Source organism: Nicotiana tabacum, chromosome 17 (assembly GCF_000715075.1).
Source record: "Nicotiana tabacum cultivar K326 chromosome 17, ASM71507v2, whole genome shotgun sequence".
NCBI classification, from domain to species: Eukaryota; Viridiplantae; Streptophyta; class Magnoliopsida; order Solanales; family Solanaceae; genus Nicotiana; species Nicotiana tabacum.
In genome coordinates this window covers 68,105,143-68,123,303 of record NC_134096.1, presented here as the reverse complement: position 1 = coordinate 68,123,303, position 18,161 = coordinate 68,105,143, and the positions used below count along the sequence as shown (strand labels likewise).

General features: G+C 38.6%; 1 protein-coding gene across 1 annotated transcript; it reads left to right on the top strand.

The window, feature by feature from the left end:
* The first annotated feature begins 4,321 nt into the window (after positions 1-4,321).
* Positions 4,322-7,379, top strand: LOC107799788 (cytochrome P450 89A2-like). Its single transcript, XM_016622941.2, has 2 exons — positions 4,322-6,100; positions 6,613-7,379. The coding sequence occupies exon 1, from the start codon at positions 4,542-4,544 to the stop codon at positions 6,093-6,095; it is 1,554 nt and encodes a 517-aa protein (XP_016478427.1). The 5' UTR covers positions 4,322-4,541; the 3' UTR covers positions 6,096-6,100; positions 6,613-7,379.
* Positions 7,380-18,161: the final 10,782 nt, after the last annotated feature.

Genomic DNA, 18,161 nt, shown 5'->3' with positions numbered 1-18,161 from the left:
ATACCCTCAGTTCAAGGCGGAGCCTCGTGGAGCATCATCGATCCAGTTGTCGATGGGGCATCGATGGTTTTCTTCGTTCGGGCCGCCAGCGCTGACCCATCGTCTTCTTCTTCTTCTTCTTCTTCATCCCTTAGACGTAGAACTAATTTCGAGGTCAAAGGAATGGCATCCTAGTTCGGCTTGCGAGCAATCCTCTTCTTCGGTTTTGGGTCTTCGGGAACGGGGGCGCTTTTCCTTTTGTTTCCCTTCGCCGGTTTTGGGACTGGGGCCAAGATTTCTTCCTCGTTGTACAAAGGCCTCAAAACCGCATCCTTACCCAAACCTGCATATGGAAAATTTTAATAAGATATTTGAAAACCACCTCGTTCGAAGAATACAAGAAATGGGCTTACCATGATTTTTGGCCTCCCACCGATCCTTTGATAAATCACGCCATGAGCGTTCGACGTATGTGGAGGTCGAAACTAGAGCTCGTACCTAGTTCTTGAGATCGGGAACTGCTCCGGACATCCAAGGAACCGCTACATCATAAAAAGAGGAGTGTCGATAAGAGAAGAAATGAAAGAACAAAGTAGAAAGAAAAGCAGGATCACACTTACGTTTCATATTCCACTCCTTGGGAAAAGGCATCTTTTCAGTCGGAATCAGATCCGAAGTCCTTACTCGAACAAACCTGCTCATCTAACCCCGGTCCCTGTCCTCGTCAATACTCGAGAACAGAGCCTTGGAAGCCCAACGCGGAAGTTTTATTAACCGTCCTCGAAAAAGTCGAGGACGGTATAATCGGATAAGATGGTCGAGGGTGAACGACATCCCCTCGATTTTGCTCACAAAATATCGGATCAGGATAACGATCCGCCAAAATGATGGGTGGACCTGGCCTAGGGTAATTTGGTATTGACGACAGAAATCAATGATAATGGAATCGAGAGGACCCAACGTGAAAGGGTAAGAATACACATTCAAAAACCCTCTCACGTGCGAAGTGATATCTTCGTCAGAATAAGGAATCATTATTTCATTTTTATCCCAATTGCAATCCTTCTTTAGCTGTTGGAGGTGCTTCTCGGTTATCGAATATATATACCTCGATATCGGTGCACATCGACCTGGGACCGATGAGCCTTTATCGACCTTGAAATCAGAAGTAAGGATGCACCCCCCGGGAATGCACTCCTCAGGTTGTGGTTCTACCGGCGCATCATCGGCGGCACACTATGAAGATGAAGCTTTCTCTTTTTAAGGGATGGTCTGTGACGTTTTCGCCATTTTTGAATTCAGAAGTAAGGAATAGAGAAAAGTGGCAAAGATTTGGTAGAATTGAATAGGGGCTTCTGCAGAAAGAAATCACAGAATTAGTGGGGGGTTGGAAAAGGGATTTGGGAAATTTGGAAGATAGAAGATGTAAAAGTAGTAAAGGATAAAAGAAAGGGTTATTTATAAGCTCGCATCATGACGGTTCAATATCAGAGGTGGCCGACCACCGTCTGACAAGCATTAAAAACCTTGAAAGACTAAATCGATGGGACAGCTATCACATACGTCATAATCGATCCCTGTTAAAACGTCAGCTTGTTAATCGATCGAACCGTCGAAAATCATATCGATTCTCACTGCATCCTTCATGAGAATCGAGGGGACTATCTGTATACGGTTAAAATAGATTTTAGTTTTTCTACATTCGATCGAGTGGCAAGAAAGCGGAGTAGGATTTTGGGAGTAAGCTCCGAAGATGACACAAACGAGCCTCGAGTCCGAAGGCTGCTCGAGGAGTCAGCTCGATAACCTTATCGAGCCCGTGACCAAACCGATCCGCAAGGCATCGCTTCGAGGTCGGAAATGCGCGACTCCCATCCCGAAGGTCGAACTCAAGCCAAGACCGAAGGGCCGACCTAGTGACGAGTTCGAGCCAGTATCAAGTTCGAGCTAGTATCGAGCCCACAGACAAGAGCCGTTACAACCGCACTAGGAGAGAGAATTTTGGCGGAAATCGAGGAAGAGACAAATCATCATGGATCCTCCACTATATGCTTTATTTTATTATTTTGTTATAAATAAAGTAATGACCCTCTATTATAAAAGGGGGGATCCTTGTAAGCTATTAGACAAAAAAAGATTGGAAAAATAGATCTTTTCTCATATACAAAGATATCTCCTTGTGCTTGTTTTACTTCATCTTATTCATTCTTTATGTTCATCATTCTTATTCTCATAGTCAAAATACTTGTATTGTTATCTTTGTATTAAAGGATATTACGTATCCTTAGAACCATACATAAATTTAACGTTATCCGATTTTTCGGATAAACACTATGTTTTCTCACACAAAAATCATAGTGATCGAAAAATATATTTTTTTTAGTAAGTAGTATTTTCTTATTTTGTGATTTTTTATTTTTTATTTTCAGTCTAATAAATAATAATTCAATTAAAATGGGAATGACTCAACCCGACATGGCCCGCCCAACCCAATACTCATTTATATAAGTTAAAATAATACTAAAAGTGAATAGTAAATCCTTCAAAACATGATATTTTTATCTTTTATTTTATTTTTCAAGATATTTATTCAAATTGATAGCATTTTTATTTCAAGCGCTCTCTAATTATACCTTTTATTTCTTTGTTTTTTGTTAGAATCTCATGCATTCCGAACTAAATTTTTTATGATGGAAGAATTCACTTTTAGTGTTATTTTAACTTATGTATATGGGTACTGGGTCAGGATGGGTTGGGTCATTCCTATTTTAAGGGAAAAATATAAAATTAACTGGCCGGCCGATAGTAATTGCATTTGCTAGCCAAAACACACACACACACACACACACACACACACACACACACACACACACACACACACACACACACACACACACACACACACACACACACACACACACACACACACACACACACACACACACACACACACATATATATATATATATATATATATATATATATATATATATATATATATATATATATATATATATATATATATTTTAATTGGGTAATTATTTATTAGACTGAAAATAAAAAATAAAAAAACGTAAAATAAGAAAATACTACTGAAAAATTTATTTTCCGACCACTACGATTTTTGTGTGAGTTGGTGAAAGTTTTATGAATTTTGTGTGAGAAAACAAAGTTATATGACTTTAACAAAAAAAAAGTCATAGTTATATAATCATTTGTGCAATTTACCCGTTTTTGTCTCCTGGTCTGGTTTCATGGCAAGTTACTTCTTCAGGTATATTATGATTGATGTTGCTTTCTTTGAGTATTTTCATTATGGATATTTAAAAGATGACTAAATCCTTTAGTTAATTTACATTGAATTACACATATTGTATTTCTTAAGTGTTAATTATTGGTAGTCTTTATGTGAGAACTTTTATATCAAATGGCCCAATTTGAAGAAACCAAGGGCTTTGCAAAGATGAACTAGGAAATCTTCTTCCATATAATATGTGCAAGCGACTGGTCATCCAACTTTTCTCTTTTCTCTTTACTATTTTCTAAGTCCATTTCTCTGTTGTTTTTGTTTTTCCATTACTATGATGGTTACATCAAGCTCATAATATTGTACTCCATTTTGTAAGTGTAACTAGGGGAGAACAGCTGATGTGGGCCACACAAAATGTAGTCAACTCAAGTTTGAATAGAGAATAGGGATTGTGACAGTTTGCCAGACCGCAACAAACGAAGTGCTATGTAAAAGACCAAGCTCTATGTATGTCTGCGATTGCACCTTAATATATAAGGAGGTATTAAAATATTGTTCGAGTGTCGACGTAGAACTAATTTTGAGATGGGAAACAATTCATTCAACATCTATTTCATTATTTGAGACAGTAGTAGAAGCGGAGTTGATGGAGATGTGTGCATATGTATTGACTTTCTACACTTTGTTATTTTGCACCTGTTAGTCTGGTGCAAAATGTCTTTGAATTTTTTTTTTTGCTTATTTGAAACCTTCTAAGTCATCTTATAAATTTGTAATTTACATTTATATGACAAAGTCATAGTATCATCTAGATATTACCTTAAACTTATTAGTTGTGTTAGAGTAACATCATTCTCAATCTTCCATTGGAGCACTAGTAAAAACTATGTAAGGCTGAAATGCGTGAAATCAAATACAAGTTCATCCTACATTTGTATACATATGTTGTACTATTATTACATGCTGAATCACATTCTATTCGGGAAATATCCCCTTGAAGTAAGCAAAACGTCAACGCCCCGTGCTATGCACCGGCACCAAACATCTAGTAACTTCTATTTGTTAGTGCTTTAGCCCAAAAAAGATACGTTCAAAAAAGTAAATCCACAAAAACCGCGTGTGACTATCGTTGCATATTTTCAGCCACTACATCTGCCATTAGATTATTCTTTCCGTCTTCTTTCTTGCTTTACACACATACTCGCAAAAATGGATAAAAACTTTTCTCTTCAATCTTCATCTAGTATTTTTTCTATATATATATATATAGAAAGAAGCACTGTCATTTCTGTAGTCATTTAACTAAAAAATAATGGAAACCTGGTTTGTCATCGTCGTCACTCTCTTCATCTCTTTCTTCCTCAAATCCCTCTTTAATCTTATCTCCTCCAATTCCAAATCCAATCACAAAAACAAGAAACTCCCGCCGGGACCCTACACTTTTCCGTTGATCGGCAGCTTATTATGGGCGAGAAGGTCCTTCGCCGACTTGGAACCAATCCTCCGTAACCTCAAGGCTAAGTATGGTCCTCTCATCACCCTCAATATTGGGTCTCGTACCGCCATATTCGTATCCAGTCACTCCTTAGCTTACCAAGCTTTAGTCCAACAAGGCGCTGTTTTTTCCGACAGGCCAAGAGCTGTCCCCACCAGTGCAGTCGTCAGCAGTAACCAGCGTAACATCAGCTCCGCCCCTTACGGCCCCGTTTGGCGTCTTCTCCGGCGAAATCTGATGTCTGAAATCCTCCACCCTTCGCGCGTCAAGTCCTACTCCAAGGCCCGGTCGTGGGTGCTGGGTATCCTCCTTCAACAGCTCCTTCACGCCCAAGCCGATTATTCTGTTAGGTTAATTGATCATTTTCAGTATGCTATGTTTTGTCTACTTGTGTTGATGTGTTTCGGGGATAAGCTCGACGAGGCTCAAATCAAACAAATTGAAGGTGTTCAGCGCAGGTTGCTCCTGGGTTTCCGACGATTCAATATGCTCAATTTCTTCCCTAGAGTTGGAAAAATAATCTTTAGGAATCGCTGGAAAGAACTGATTGAACTACGTCAAGAGCAAGAGAAAATCTTCATTCCTTTGATTGAAGCTCGAAGTAGTAGGGCCAAAGAACAAAAGCCTGAGGAAGAAGTGGTGGCTTATGTGGATACGCTGTTGAATTTGGAATTGCCAGAGGAAAACAGGAACCTCAATTATGGGGAAATGGTTAGCCTCTGCAGTGAATTCCTAAGCGCCGGAACTGATACGACGTCCACCGCCTTACAATGGGTTATGGCCAACTTGGTCAAAAAAACTTCCATTCAGGAAAAACTATATCAAGAAATTGCTAGTGTAGTGGGAGAGAAACAGAGCAAGTTGACAGAAGAGGTGGTAAAGGAGGAAGATCTGCATAAAATGCCATACTTGAAAGCAGTGGTCTTAGAGGGTCTTAGGCGACATCCGCCTGGTCACTTTGTGCTGCCGCATACAGTGACTAAGGAAGTAGAACTCAACGGCTACGTCGTCCCCAAGAATGCCACCATCAATTTCATGGTTGCAGACATGGGTTTGGACCCAAAGGTGTGGGAGGATCCCTTGGAATTCAAGCCAGAGAGGTTCTTAATGGAGGGATCAGATAAAGAAGGTTTCGATATAACAGGAAGTAGAGAGATCAAGATGATGCCATTTGGCGCTGGTAGGAGAATATGCCCAGGCTATGCTTTGGCTATGCTTCATTTAGAGTACTTTGTGGCTAATTTGGTTTGGCATTTTCGATGGGAGGCTGTGGAGGGAGATGATGTTGATCTTTCAGAAAAGCTAGAATTCACCGTTGTGATGAAGAATCCACTTCGAGCTCGTATCTGCCCCAGAGTTAACTCTATTTGAATTTGGTAATTACTAGTTCTTTCTATTTGCGTTGTTCCCTGTTGATGGACTTCCCCCATATAGTACTGGAAGTTAGAGGGAGAATGATTATTAATGCCTTGCTGCAATATTAGCTTAGTAGTTAGTAGTGAATATAATTGAAACTGGATATTTCTATCTTATGTGTTGTACATTTGGTTCATTGCAGTTGTTCCTCTCCGTCGTATTAGTTAAGCTTTTGGTGCTTGTCCTGATGTTCATTTTCCTTGTCATAAATAGATCTTCCAATGAAGAGATCAGTATAACTAGAAATTTGTTTATGCTCTTTTTGGTTATTTGCCTGTGCTCTGGCAGGATGGAAAATTGTTTACATTCCCAAAGAAATTGTTGTTTTGGTCTTTGAAGGAATATATGAATTCCATGTCAGCTGAAGTTGCTCACATTTACTTTTCTGATAATGCTATTAGGCAAAACAGAAAAATAAAAGAGAAGTGGATAGAGAGAGATTATGACCTAACTATATTATTTTGTTGAAAAGTTGTAATTGAAGGATGTTAAGCAGCATCCTGTGAGGTTATTAGGAGTACAAAAAATGGAGAGATGGCTACTTGCGTGCATAGATGGCGTATGGAGATCATTAATCAAGGATACAGATTACTGCTAAACTTGCTGCAACACCTCTTGATGAGGATGTGGAAACTGCTTCGGCTCAGCCTTTAGATCAACGCTTTCGTTGTCAAGCAGCTTGGCATAACTATAGGTGTACTACTACTACTACTGTTAGAGTTTTGATCAGTACTCTCTGCCGGTGGAATATAAAATGAAACGTGCGGTAATGGTCACTTGCTCCTGATTCAGTGTGAAGTCTACTACAGTTAATGAGAAGGAGGTTGCAGTAGTACTATCTGGATTATAAGGAACCAGCTTGTGCTTTGGCTGATGATCATGATGATGTTGGTGATGATTAAGATGATGATAGTTGATGGACGGTCCAGCTGATTGACGACGAATCCCTTGGAGGGGTAATTAGGAACCCTGTTGAACCCATATTGCATCGCCGATGAAGGATAAAGACTTCACCGGCTTTCCTTTGATGAACCCTCAGACCTTGCGGCTTGACTCCATTTCTTCTCTATCTTTCACAAGAATGTACAGTAAATGTTCTTAAATTACAGATTGATAGATGTTTGATTGAGTTCTGCTTTGAGTAGAGCGATGGGAGAGATCTTTATATAGTAATCCATAGTAGAAATGAGTACTCAGCTTGCATGAGCATGCAATGGGAGGTACTATTCCTGTTAGCTATATCCTGTCTTCGCTCATTATACGCCTGGAATCTTTCTTCTGCTCTAACATGTTTCTTTTAAGACTACCAATAGTAGCTAAACCAAAAAGTTCTATAAATATCTAGAAGCATAAATAATTAAATACATGATTCGCTTTTCCAAGTTATGTTAGGCTGTAATAGGCTCCTGATCTTTGTGAAAGAAAACTATTTGGATTTCAGTGCATCTTGCATAAATTTATGGAGTCTAGGTATATGCGATGTTTATAATGCTGTGCGTGATTCTAATCTAGTTTCTGCATCATTTTAACTGGGCAGCCGATGTTTAATTCCCTGAGCTTGCTTAGCTAGAAAATCACATAAGAATCAAATTTACTTTTTCATTTTAGTTGCATGTAACGGATAAGAACAGTGTCTTTGTCAACAATTTCCAGCGTGCACTGGGAGCACGTTTTCCATCTAAGTTCAAAATTTATTTAATTCTAAGGTTTTTAACACTGAATTCACTATTTAAAATTATGGGCTCAATTTTAATATTTTTTGAAATTTTAGTGAATTTTCACATATATATTTATGCTCCACATCCAACATATTAGATTAGGATGAACCCGGTACCTACCAACATATTAGATTAGGATGAACCCGGTACCTAAGGACTGCATTCGCCCCGGTTTCCGAGCAAACATTACTGCCTCCCATGCCATCCTTTTCATGGCCATTCAATGTTGTAAAAGGCACGCTTTCTTAAGCCCTGAAGTAAGGCACAAAACGTGTTGATCGCTTCGTCTTGCTTAGCTTCAGAGTCGTCGTCAAGGTTCTAAGGCTACTTTTCCTTTGCCTATGAGAGAAGAGGCGGTATAACCAATTGATATTTCACTTTATCATATTTTTTCAATTTCTTTGTCCATATATTTATTATTTATGCTTATAATTATTAGTTTTGGAATACATATACATATTTATATTTTTTCTCCATTTGCACATTCCTTCGTTAAATAAAGTCCCAACATACCTCAAAGCTCTTTTGTGCTTTTGCCTTTGATAACCCTGTGGCCACTACAAGAACAAACCTACTGTGTGTTCAGTGTTCATATAATGCAAAGGAAGATGTTCATCTACCTTTTGCCTCTTGAATCGTTGCCTCCTAGTCGTACTTGCCAGTATATATTTTAATTTTGATTGATTTTTCCTAATATGGTATTGGATGTCAATAACATGCTCAACAAATCTTTTTAATATGCTACCGGATTGGACATCATTACGTCAATAACATGGAGGGAACAAGGTCGGATAGAGGAACAGTTCTTTCTTTTCTGTGGTTCCCTTGAGAACAAGAAGTGCTAGAAGCCCCCCATATAGTTGCAATGAGTCAAATCACAAGTATTGCAATAATACTCATATGTTTTTATTTCTCAAATCTCAAACAATATATCAAGGTTTTGTGGCCAATTCGACGCCCTACACTGTCGCTGCATAAGAAATACAAAAATCAATACCCAGAAACATATTGCAAGAACTCTGTGTTCAACTCCAGCCCGTCCATTGTTTTCGGGGACAAAACCACCTCCAAATCAAAGTTTCTCCACATTCTCTTCCTGGAATCGCCGATATCTTTCTGTCCAACTTGTTCGCCCACCCGCTCCGAAACGCCAATATCTTCCCGTCAACAAGTTTTTGTAAGATTCCTCTACCGGACAACGGCTCGTCCGAGATCTTTTTGTACTTTTTCTATGTTTATTCCTTGCAAAAACTTGTCTTCAGAAGCTTGGGGAAGGGAGAGGGGGAATCTAGAAAAGAATTTTCTTCAGAAGTTATTACCAATTTGAGAATCTTTTTGCATATGTGGCGACATGAATATTTATGGTGGATGAGAGGTGATGAAAACGGTTGTATTATAGTTGGGTTTTGGGTTAAAATTGGGGAAATGGTAATAAATGGAAGAAGGGAGGAGGAGAGAGAAAATGGGAAGGGGAGGTGGGAAAAACGCAAAGAGAAAGTACTCATTGATTTTTTTTTGTATTTAACTTTTTGTCTTTTTCTTTTTTTATTATTTTAATTATTTTTTAGCTTAAATAATTATACTCACGCTCCATATAAGTGTGAAATACATGTGTTTTGTTCAGTTCAGCTGTCAAGCAGCCACATAGACCCAGTCAACGGTCAGAGAGATTTAAAATATTGATTTTGAACAACTATAAGTGTATGAAACTTTGTTGAATACAAGGACCGAGATAACAAACACGAACAAGTACAAGTATCTACGAGGCTATTTTGCCTTATCTGCCCTGCAAGTTACGAAGATAATTTTGCTTTACTCACATCTACGAGCACTAAATAAGAAGATAGCTTTTCTAAAAATATATTCTGGTGAATGGTCTTCAGATAAGATATTCTACATCTGGCTCCTGGCCTGGATTGATGAGTCGAACATCGCACATATTCCTCTTTAATTTGTTTACCATTTTCCTCTTCACTCTTCCTTTTTTACCACACGAGACTTCTGTTAGAGACAAATTCTCTAACCTGTCTATGCATTAACAATTATTATTTCTTGCTCTCCTCTGTTCAAAGAGACTAATTGTTTTAAAATTAGGCTCAGAGAATTAAGTACATGATCGTTTCACTGCACATCCAAAGGCAGAAAAAATTACAAGCTTAACAATTTATAAAAACAGGTGATTCTCAATATGTCTTTCTTTTAATGTATTCTTCAATTAAAACATAAACAAGAAGAAGTCTTGTTTATAATGTATTCTTCTGTTAACTATGAACTTCTCCTTCTTTTTTGAAAAAGAACAATTTAAGAACTCAGGGCAGAAAACCCTCAATTTCATTAGGAGCTAGATGTATAGTTTATGACTAATGTGCAATAATTCTTTTATGGATTGCACTGTACAAAAGATCAATGTGGCTCATTATAGAAAGAGCCTGAAAGAAAATTCAAACAAGGGATTTTCACATAAATAGTCAGATTCACTGTTTATTTTTTCTAACCGATATATATATTATACATTGATTATATATAATTATATATATATATATATATATATATATATATATATATATATATATATAAATTATACATATATTATATATCTACCGGCTATTTTTTAGTTTAAGCGATTAGGTGAGCGGGTATGTGAGTTGAGTAAAGAAAATGGAAGCATGTGTAATACTGCGTAAACAATTTGGAATCTTTACTCAAATAGTCGGTCAAATTTATTGTTTACTTTTTCTATCCGGTATATATAAGTTATACAATGATTATATATAATTATACATATAGAATACATATATTATACATGTGCCCGCTATTTTAAGTTTAAGCACTTGAGTGGGGACTACCTAAGTTAATTCTTCACGCAATTTTACAAAAGCCCACGAGAGGAGTATAGGCTTCGGCCCAAGTTCCTGAATTTATGCTCATCTTTGAGTAGAAATAGCAACAAGTAACCGCTTCGACACGCTATTTAAACTATAGTCAATTTTTATAATGTGTTTAAAGTTTAGTCAAATAAAGCAAATTCTATGACCTTTTTATTGGAGCAGCTATCGCTTCTTCATCTTCTTCAGACCTGAAAGCTGAAGTTAGGATTTTTTTTCCCCCAAAAAAATATTTTTTTAGAAATTTAAGTTGTTTGGCCAATACTAAAAAGAACTTTTGGCTAACAGCAGAAGCAGTTTTTCTGCTTTTGGGAAGAAGCAAAAAATTCTAACTTCTTCCAAGAAGCAGAAGCAGAAAATTAATTTTGTTCAAGACAAAACTATCATCACCATAAATATATATTTTCCATTTTTTTGGTAATAAACTGTGAATGATTACCATAACAAGCAAAAAATAATACACCTAAAGAGCACCTTAACCTCACAACCACCTTTCCAGGAAGGGTATTGTTAGTGTCAAGGCCTCCAACAGCAAAGAAAAGACTAGTTACATAACTTGTTAATTAGTCGAGAACACCTACGGGCTCTCTTGGAGGATTGCATCATATCTATTCTACTTCTAATTTTCTATTGTATCTCTTTGTATACAAAACTCATATGTACAACAACTCCCTTAAAAATCTTCCAATTCCAAGCTTTTTATATATGATATACCATTGCACCGTATACAACTGCCACTATTTCTTTGTTAAACCTCCCCCAATGCTTCCCGTTGAAAAATTCCAATGTGCTTGATATCCTCAGTTGTGGAAATAGGCAACCTATCCAATTTTAAAGTTTACCTCTAAGTGTTGAAGTCCATCTGCAATCCAAAAATAGGTGTTGGTGGGATTCTTGGCCCTCTCCACCACACAAGCAGCAACTCACATCATCACAAGGAATGTTCATCAACAACAATCTATCTTTGGTTAGCAATTTTTCCTGCATAGCCAGCCACAAAATGAACTTATGCCTAGGTAAGGACAATGCTCTCCAGACCAATTCAGAATATTCCATCCTATTCAATACCCCCCCCCCCACATAGCAATGTACCTTTTTGAATCAGAGTAAACTCCATTAGAGGTCAATTGATATCTATCATTCAAATATCAGGTCTGCATATTAGATTTCAGCTTGTGCAATCTTTTTCAGTACCAACTACAATCTGCTGGAGGGACATGATTCCAGAAATCAGTGCCATTCTTTATATAAAGACCATGCACCCACTTAACCCAGAACCCTTCTTTCTTAACAATAAGTAACCAAATTAGCTTCCCAACTAATGCAATATTCCACTTCTTGCAACATCTGATATTTAAACCTCTCCACTTTTTTGAAACACAAAGAGTGTTCCAAGCTACTAGAGCCACTTTCCTATAATCATCTGTACATCCCCAAAGAAAGCTCCTACATTTTATGTTAACCTCAGTCAAGATACTCTGAGGTAATATAAAGACAAACCCCCAAAAATTGTGCAACGAGAATAATACTGAATTTATGACTGGTAGTCTCCCTGCATATGAGAGATGTCTGCTGAAAGTTGATTTAATCCTGGTAATGATCTTCTCTATTAATTGGTGACACTCGATCTTGCTCCACTTCTTGTATGAAAGAGGTAACCCAAGGTATCTGATAGGGAACTTAATGTGTGGCTATAATTTCGTATTTTAGTACATTATTTGCCTTGTATTTTATACGCGTTAATAATAAACTATATTTTAATTGCACATAATGGAGTCTATTTTATGTGTAGGTGAATTGGAGATGAAAGTATAGCAAAAGAAATATTTAAAGTCTAAAGTGTGCTCGAAAACAGTTGAAAAGAAGAAAGAAAGAAGTGAGCAGCCTACAAATGAAAAAGCTGGCAAAGCCAAGCCTAAAGTGGGCATTAGAGCAGGTTGGGCGAGCCTTTTAGCTCGCATTGGAGTAGGCTAGGCGAGGGGTAACGCGAGATTCACCAGGCGTTGAAGCTGGCGATGCCAGGTCTGGGGCGAGCTTCAGCTCGCGTGAAGCCTCGCGAGCCAGGTCTGAGGCGCGCATATTTCGAGATTTGAAGACTTATTTCGTCTCCTGGCTTGACTAGGACTTAGCCTATGCATTTAGGTCTTTTCCTTCACATATAAATAGACCTAAAAATGCTACTTTTGAGTACTCTTGGCAACCGTAGGCAAGGATAGCTCGTGGAACAACAGTTGGGAGCTAGACTCATCGATTTCTACATCCCTTTATCCTTACTTTATAATTTAATTATGCAAAATATTTTGGATATTGTTACTATGAGTATGAGTAGATAAACTCCTAATCTAAGGTTTTGATGGAACCTATTGAAGGATGATTTTCTTATTACGTTAATATAGATTTACCGTAGTATTTTCTCTATTTGTTCAACTATAATATTATTGTGGTTGATTGAAGGGCCCTCAATTGGCTGTGCCTATTTAGTATGTATTACTCGGGAGAGAGTGCATATTTAGGTAGTTATTGAACAACATCACTCCTAACGTATATAAGGGATCAATACGAAGGGTTTAAAGGTGGGATTAGGGATAACGAAACCTTAGTGCGATCCGAGTAAGCCGTACTTAATGCCAACTAGCGTAATTCGGGAGAATATGTCTAGTAAATTATGGTAATTACTCGAGAGAGAGTTACGACAGTCAGAGTGCTCATGATCAATAGAGAAGACTTAGACAAATTTATAGAAAACGTAGCGGAAAAGATTCCGACAATAGGGGAAATCATAACCTTAAATCATTCTAATTTTTATCTACAACCCGTTAGTAGTTAGTTATTAATTGTTGCATTTTCATTACGTAATATTTAGTTAGTAAACATCCAAATTATTACTTAAATATTTCTGAAGATTGATTACTGAGTTCATTCGAGTCTAGTAGCAGTGTTTGATAGGCTAATTCCCTGTGGGATTTGACTCCAAACTTATTAGCCGGAATATATTTGCAACGACCGCTTAGTCCTTTTTATAAGTCATAGTTGGGCGTGATCAAATTTTGGCGTCATTGCCGGAGATTTAACGGTATTATTAATTGCAGCTAAAAGAAGTGCTAGAATTCTTAGTGTAGTCAATTTTCTTCATTTTAAACTAAATACATTAAAATTCTAACGTTTGTAGTCTTGGGTGTTACAGGTGAATGCCTAGAAACTCCTCAAGAACTGGTGAATTGTTTGAAGAATTATCAGATCCTGAGAAAATTCTCAAGGCACTGAATCATGCAAACAAGAAGAACAAACAGCAACAGAACTCAATAGAACAAATCGAACCACAGATGGATGACGTAATAGAAAATCCAAACAACAGAAATAATGCGAATGACTCGAACAATCAAGGCGTGGAGCCTCTTGTACCATAAGCAGCATTATATGATTGGGCACAACCCACCGCCGACAATCTAGAAACTACAATCGCAGTCCCTCGGATACAAGCGGAATCATTTTAAATCACAAACATCATGCTACATTTGTTGTAGAACAAAGGACTGTTCTCAGGGTCATACATTGAAGATCTGTAGCAGCATCTGAAGAATTTCCTGTCGATATGTGTCACGCAAAGGCAACCTAATATGACACCGGAAGCAATAAAGTTGTTGTTGTTTCCATTCTCGATGACAGGAGAAGCTCAGACTTGGCTTAATTCACTCCCCATAAATTCCATCACTACTTGGGAGGAATTAATCAAGAAATTTTTGAACAAGTTCTACCCACCCAATAAAACTGCCAAATAAATTGATGATATATTGAGCTTCAGGTAGAGACCGACAAAATCACTACAAGAAACATGGGAGAGGTTCAAGGGTATGCTGGTTAAGTGTCCACATCATGGCATTCCAGATCATATGTTGGGGCAGAGGTTCTACATGGGATTGGCAAACAACTTAAAGGCCAATATTGATGCTTTAACAGGTGGAGCATTTTTTAGCAAAACATTCAGAGAATGCAAGATCCTACTTGATAAGATGGCCCAAAACTTAGGATGGATGACAAGAGACTCTACGATCACTCCTATAGTTCACTGAGTGGCTTTGGACCCAAACAACTCCATAGCTGAAAATATGGCAACTCTAATGACGCAAGTGAGTATCCTCACCAAAAATATCGATGAATCAGGCCATAAGCAACAGGTACACATAGTTGACGTAACTAATAGGGGCTTATGTACACCATGCATTAACCAACCTTATGTAAGCTCGTGGAGTGTGGAAGGTGACAACCAGCACTATCAGGAAGATATGAACTATGTAGCCAACTATGGGGGACAGAGGCAAGGTGGTCAGAATTGGGGACAACAGAATCAACAATATAGACCAGCACATCAACAGTACAATAACAACAACAATCCTGGAGCTATGCGACCACAGGGTCAAGTAGTGCCTTACCAAAGGCAACAGGGTTACAACCAGCAAAATCAGCAGCTGGCTTATCAATAACCTCAACAACAATAGATTGTGAGACAAGATGATGGGTTTGCTGAACTTAAGGGAATGCTGGACAACAACAACAACAGAATGCTGCAACAACTAATTGGGTCCACTGAAAAAATGCAAGAGAGAGTGGACTCACATGAATCAGCGATAAAGGGTATTGAGATTCAATTAGGACAGATTTCTATGGCTCTAAACAATCGTCCCCAAGGGATGTTACCTGCGGACACACAAGTCAATCCAAAAGATTAGGGCCCGAAACAGCTTATGGCAGTGAGTCTACGAAATGGTAGAGACCTAGATCTGGAGCAAGAGATTACTCACGAAAGCTGACCTACTGAAGCACTTATGCCAGTACCCATTGAGATAGATGATTCAACAGGTTTAACAGAAGTGACGGTACAACATGCACAAAAGAGCATAAGCAAAGAAAAAGAGGTTGTGAAGGATACTGAAATAACAGAAGAAACGATAGTAGAAGCAGTGCCTGCGCAAGAAAAAAGTCAAATCACAGGAAAGAAGTGACCTCCAGCACCGTTCCTGCAGAGATTGGCCAAATATCATAAGGACGAGCAATATAAGAACTTCATGGAGATGTTGAAACAAATACAGGTGAACATTCCACTGATTGATGTGTTGCGGGAGATGCCTGGGTATGCCAAAATGATGAAAGATTTAATGTCTCGCAAATTTGACTTCCAAGACCTATCCACTGTTACATTAACACATACCTGTAGTGCAGTCGTGACGAGACCCATAGCTGAGAAGTTGTCAGACCCAGGGAGTTTAACAATCCCATGCACGATAGGCAACTATACTACTTTGCTAAAGCATTGTGTGATTTGGAGGCAAACATAAATTTGATGCCCTTGGATATCTACAAAAGGTTAGGCATTGGAAGAGCTAGACCCACGTCCATGTTACTACAACTAGCCGACCGGACAGTGAAGAGGCCCTCTGGTATCCTTGATGATGTATTAGTACAGATTGGGAAGTTTGTGTTCCCATCAGATTTTGTCATTCTAGAGTCTACACTGCCGGGTTGACGAGGAGATTCCCATAATTTTGGGAAGACCATTCTTGGCCACTGGGAGAGCTTTAATTGACTGTGAAACTGGAGAGCTCAAAATGAGACTAAATGATGAAGAAATAACATTCAACGTGCAGAAATCTATGCGGCGACCAAGTGAATTTGCTAACTGCTCTTTAATAGAAGTCGTGGATGTAATTTTGGAGGAGGAAGATGAGACCTTAAACGCTAAAGACCCTCTAGCAGCCTGTCTCATAAACTTAAATGAAGCAAATGGAGAGGATTTGGTGGAGTGGGTGCTGGCTCTTGAAGGCCAAGGGTTTTGGAAAAGAGAGCTCGAATTTAAGCCTCTTCACTTAGAAGAAAGAAAAATTCCTCCAGCTAAGCCATCAATAGAAGAGCCATCAAAGTTGGAACTAAAGCGCTACCACCTCACCTCAGGCATGCTTTCTTGGGACCTAACTCAACTTTACCTGTTATCATATCATCTGGTTTATTAGATGTGCAGAAAGAACAGCTTTTGCAGGTATTGAGTGAGTGCAAAACTGCAATTAGTTGGACAATTGCAGACATTAAGGGTATCAGCCCAGCCTTCTGTATGCATAAGATTCTACTGGAAGATGGCCACAAACCTTCCATAGAACATCAAAGAAGGTTGAAACCCAACATGAAGGAAGTTGTGAAAAGGGAGGTGATAAAGTGGTTAGATGCGGGGATCATTTTCCCCATCTCCGACAGCAACTGGATTAGCCCAGTCCAATGTGTGCCTAAGAAAGGTGGGATGACTGTAGTGCAAAACAAGAACAATGAGTTGATATCAACAAGAACAGTCACGGGATGGAGAATTTGTATGGACTACAGAAGATTGAATAAAGCCACCTGAAAAAACCACTTTCCCTTGCCGTTCATTGATCAAATGCTAGATAGATTGGCTGGGAAGTCCCGCTTTTGCTTTATGGATGGATACTCGGGGTATAATCAAATCTCCATTGCTCCGAAAGATAGAGAGAAAACAACATTCAGCTGTCCATATGGCGTCTACACCTTCCGGAGGATGCCGTTCGGCCTATGCAATACACCCGCCACATTTCAAAGGTGCATGATGGCCATCTTCACTTATATGGTAGAGGACATCATGGAGGTCTTTATGGATGATTTCTCGGTGGTGGAAGACTCATTCGATGATTGCCTAAAGAATTTGAAAAGAGTACTGAAAATATGTGTGGAGACTAATCTGGTGCTCAACTGGGAAAAGTGCCATTTTATGGTACATGAAGGTATAGTCTTGGGGCACCTAGTGTCGAGTAAGGGCATTGAGGTAGATCGTGCAAAGGTTGATGTGATATAAAAGCTTCCACCACCCACTTCCGTCAAAGCAATAAGAAGTTTCCTTGGCTATGCCGGGTTATATAGATGGTTTATAAAAGATTTTTCCAAAATTGCTAACTTCTTATGTAAATTGCTTGAAAAAGATCACCCTTTTGTGTTTTCTAATGACTGCAGGGTAGCTTTTGAGGAATTGAAGAAGAGGCTGGTAACAACACCTATCATAGTTGCACCTGACTTGGAGCAACCATTTGAGCTGATGTGTGATGCAAGCGACTATGCTGTGGGAGCAGTACTCGGGAAGCACAAAGACAAAGTCATGCATCCAATATATTACGCAAGTAGAACTTTGAGTGGTGCCCAACTAAATTACACAGTGACCGAGAAGGAGATACTAGTAGTGGTGTTCGCATTTGACAAATTCAGGTCATACCTGATAGGCTCAAAGGTAATTGTTTATATTGACCATGCTGCTCTCAGGTACCTGATTGATAAGAAGGAGTCAAAGCCGCGCCTGATTCGATGGGTGCTACTGCTGCAAGAATTTGACTTGGAAATCCGTGAACGAAAGGGAACGAAGAACCAAG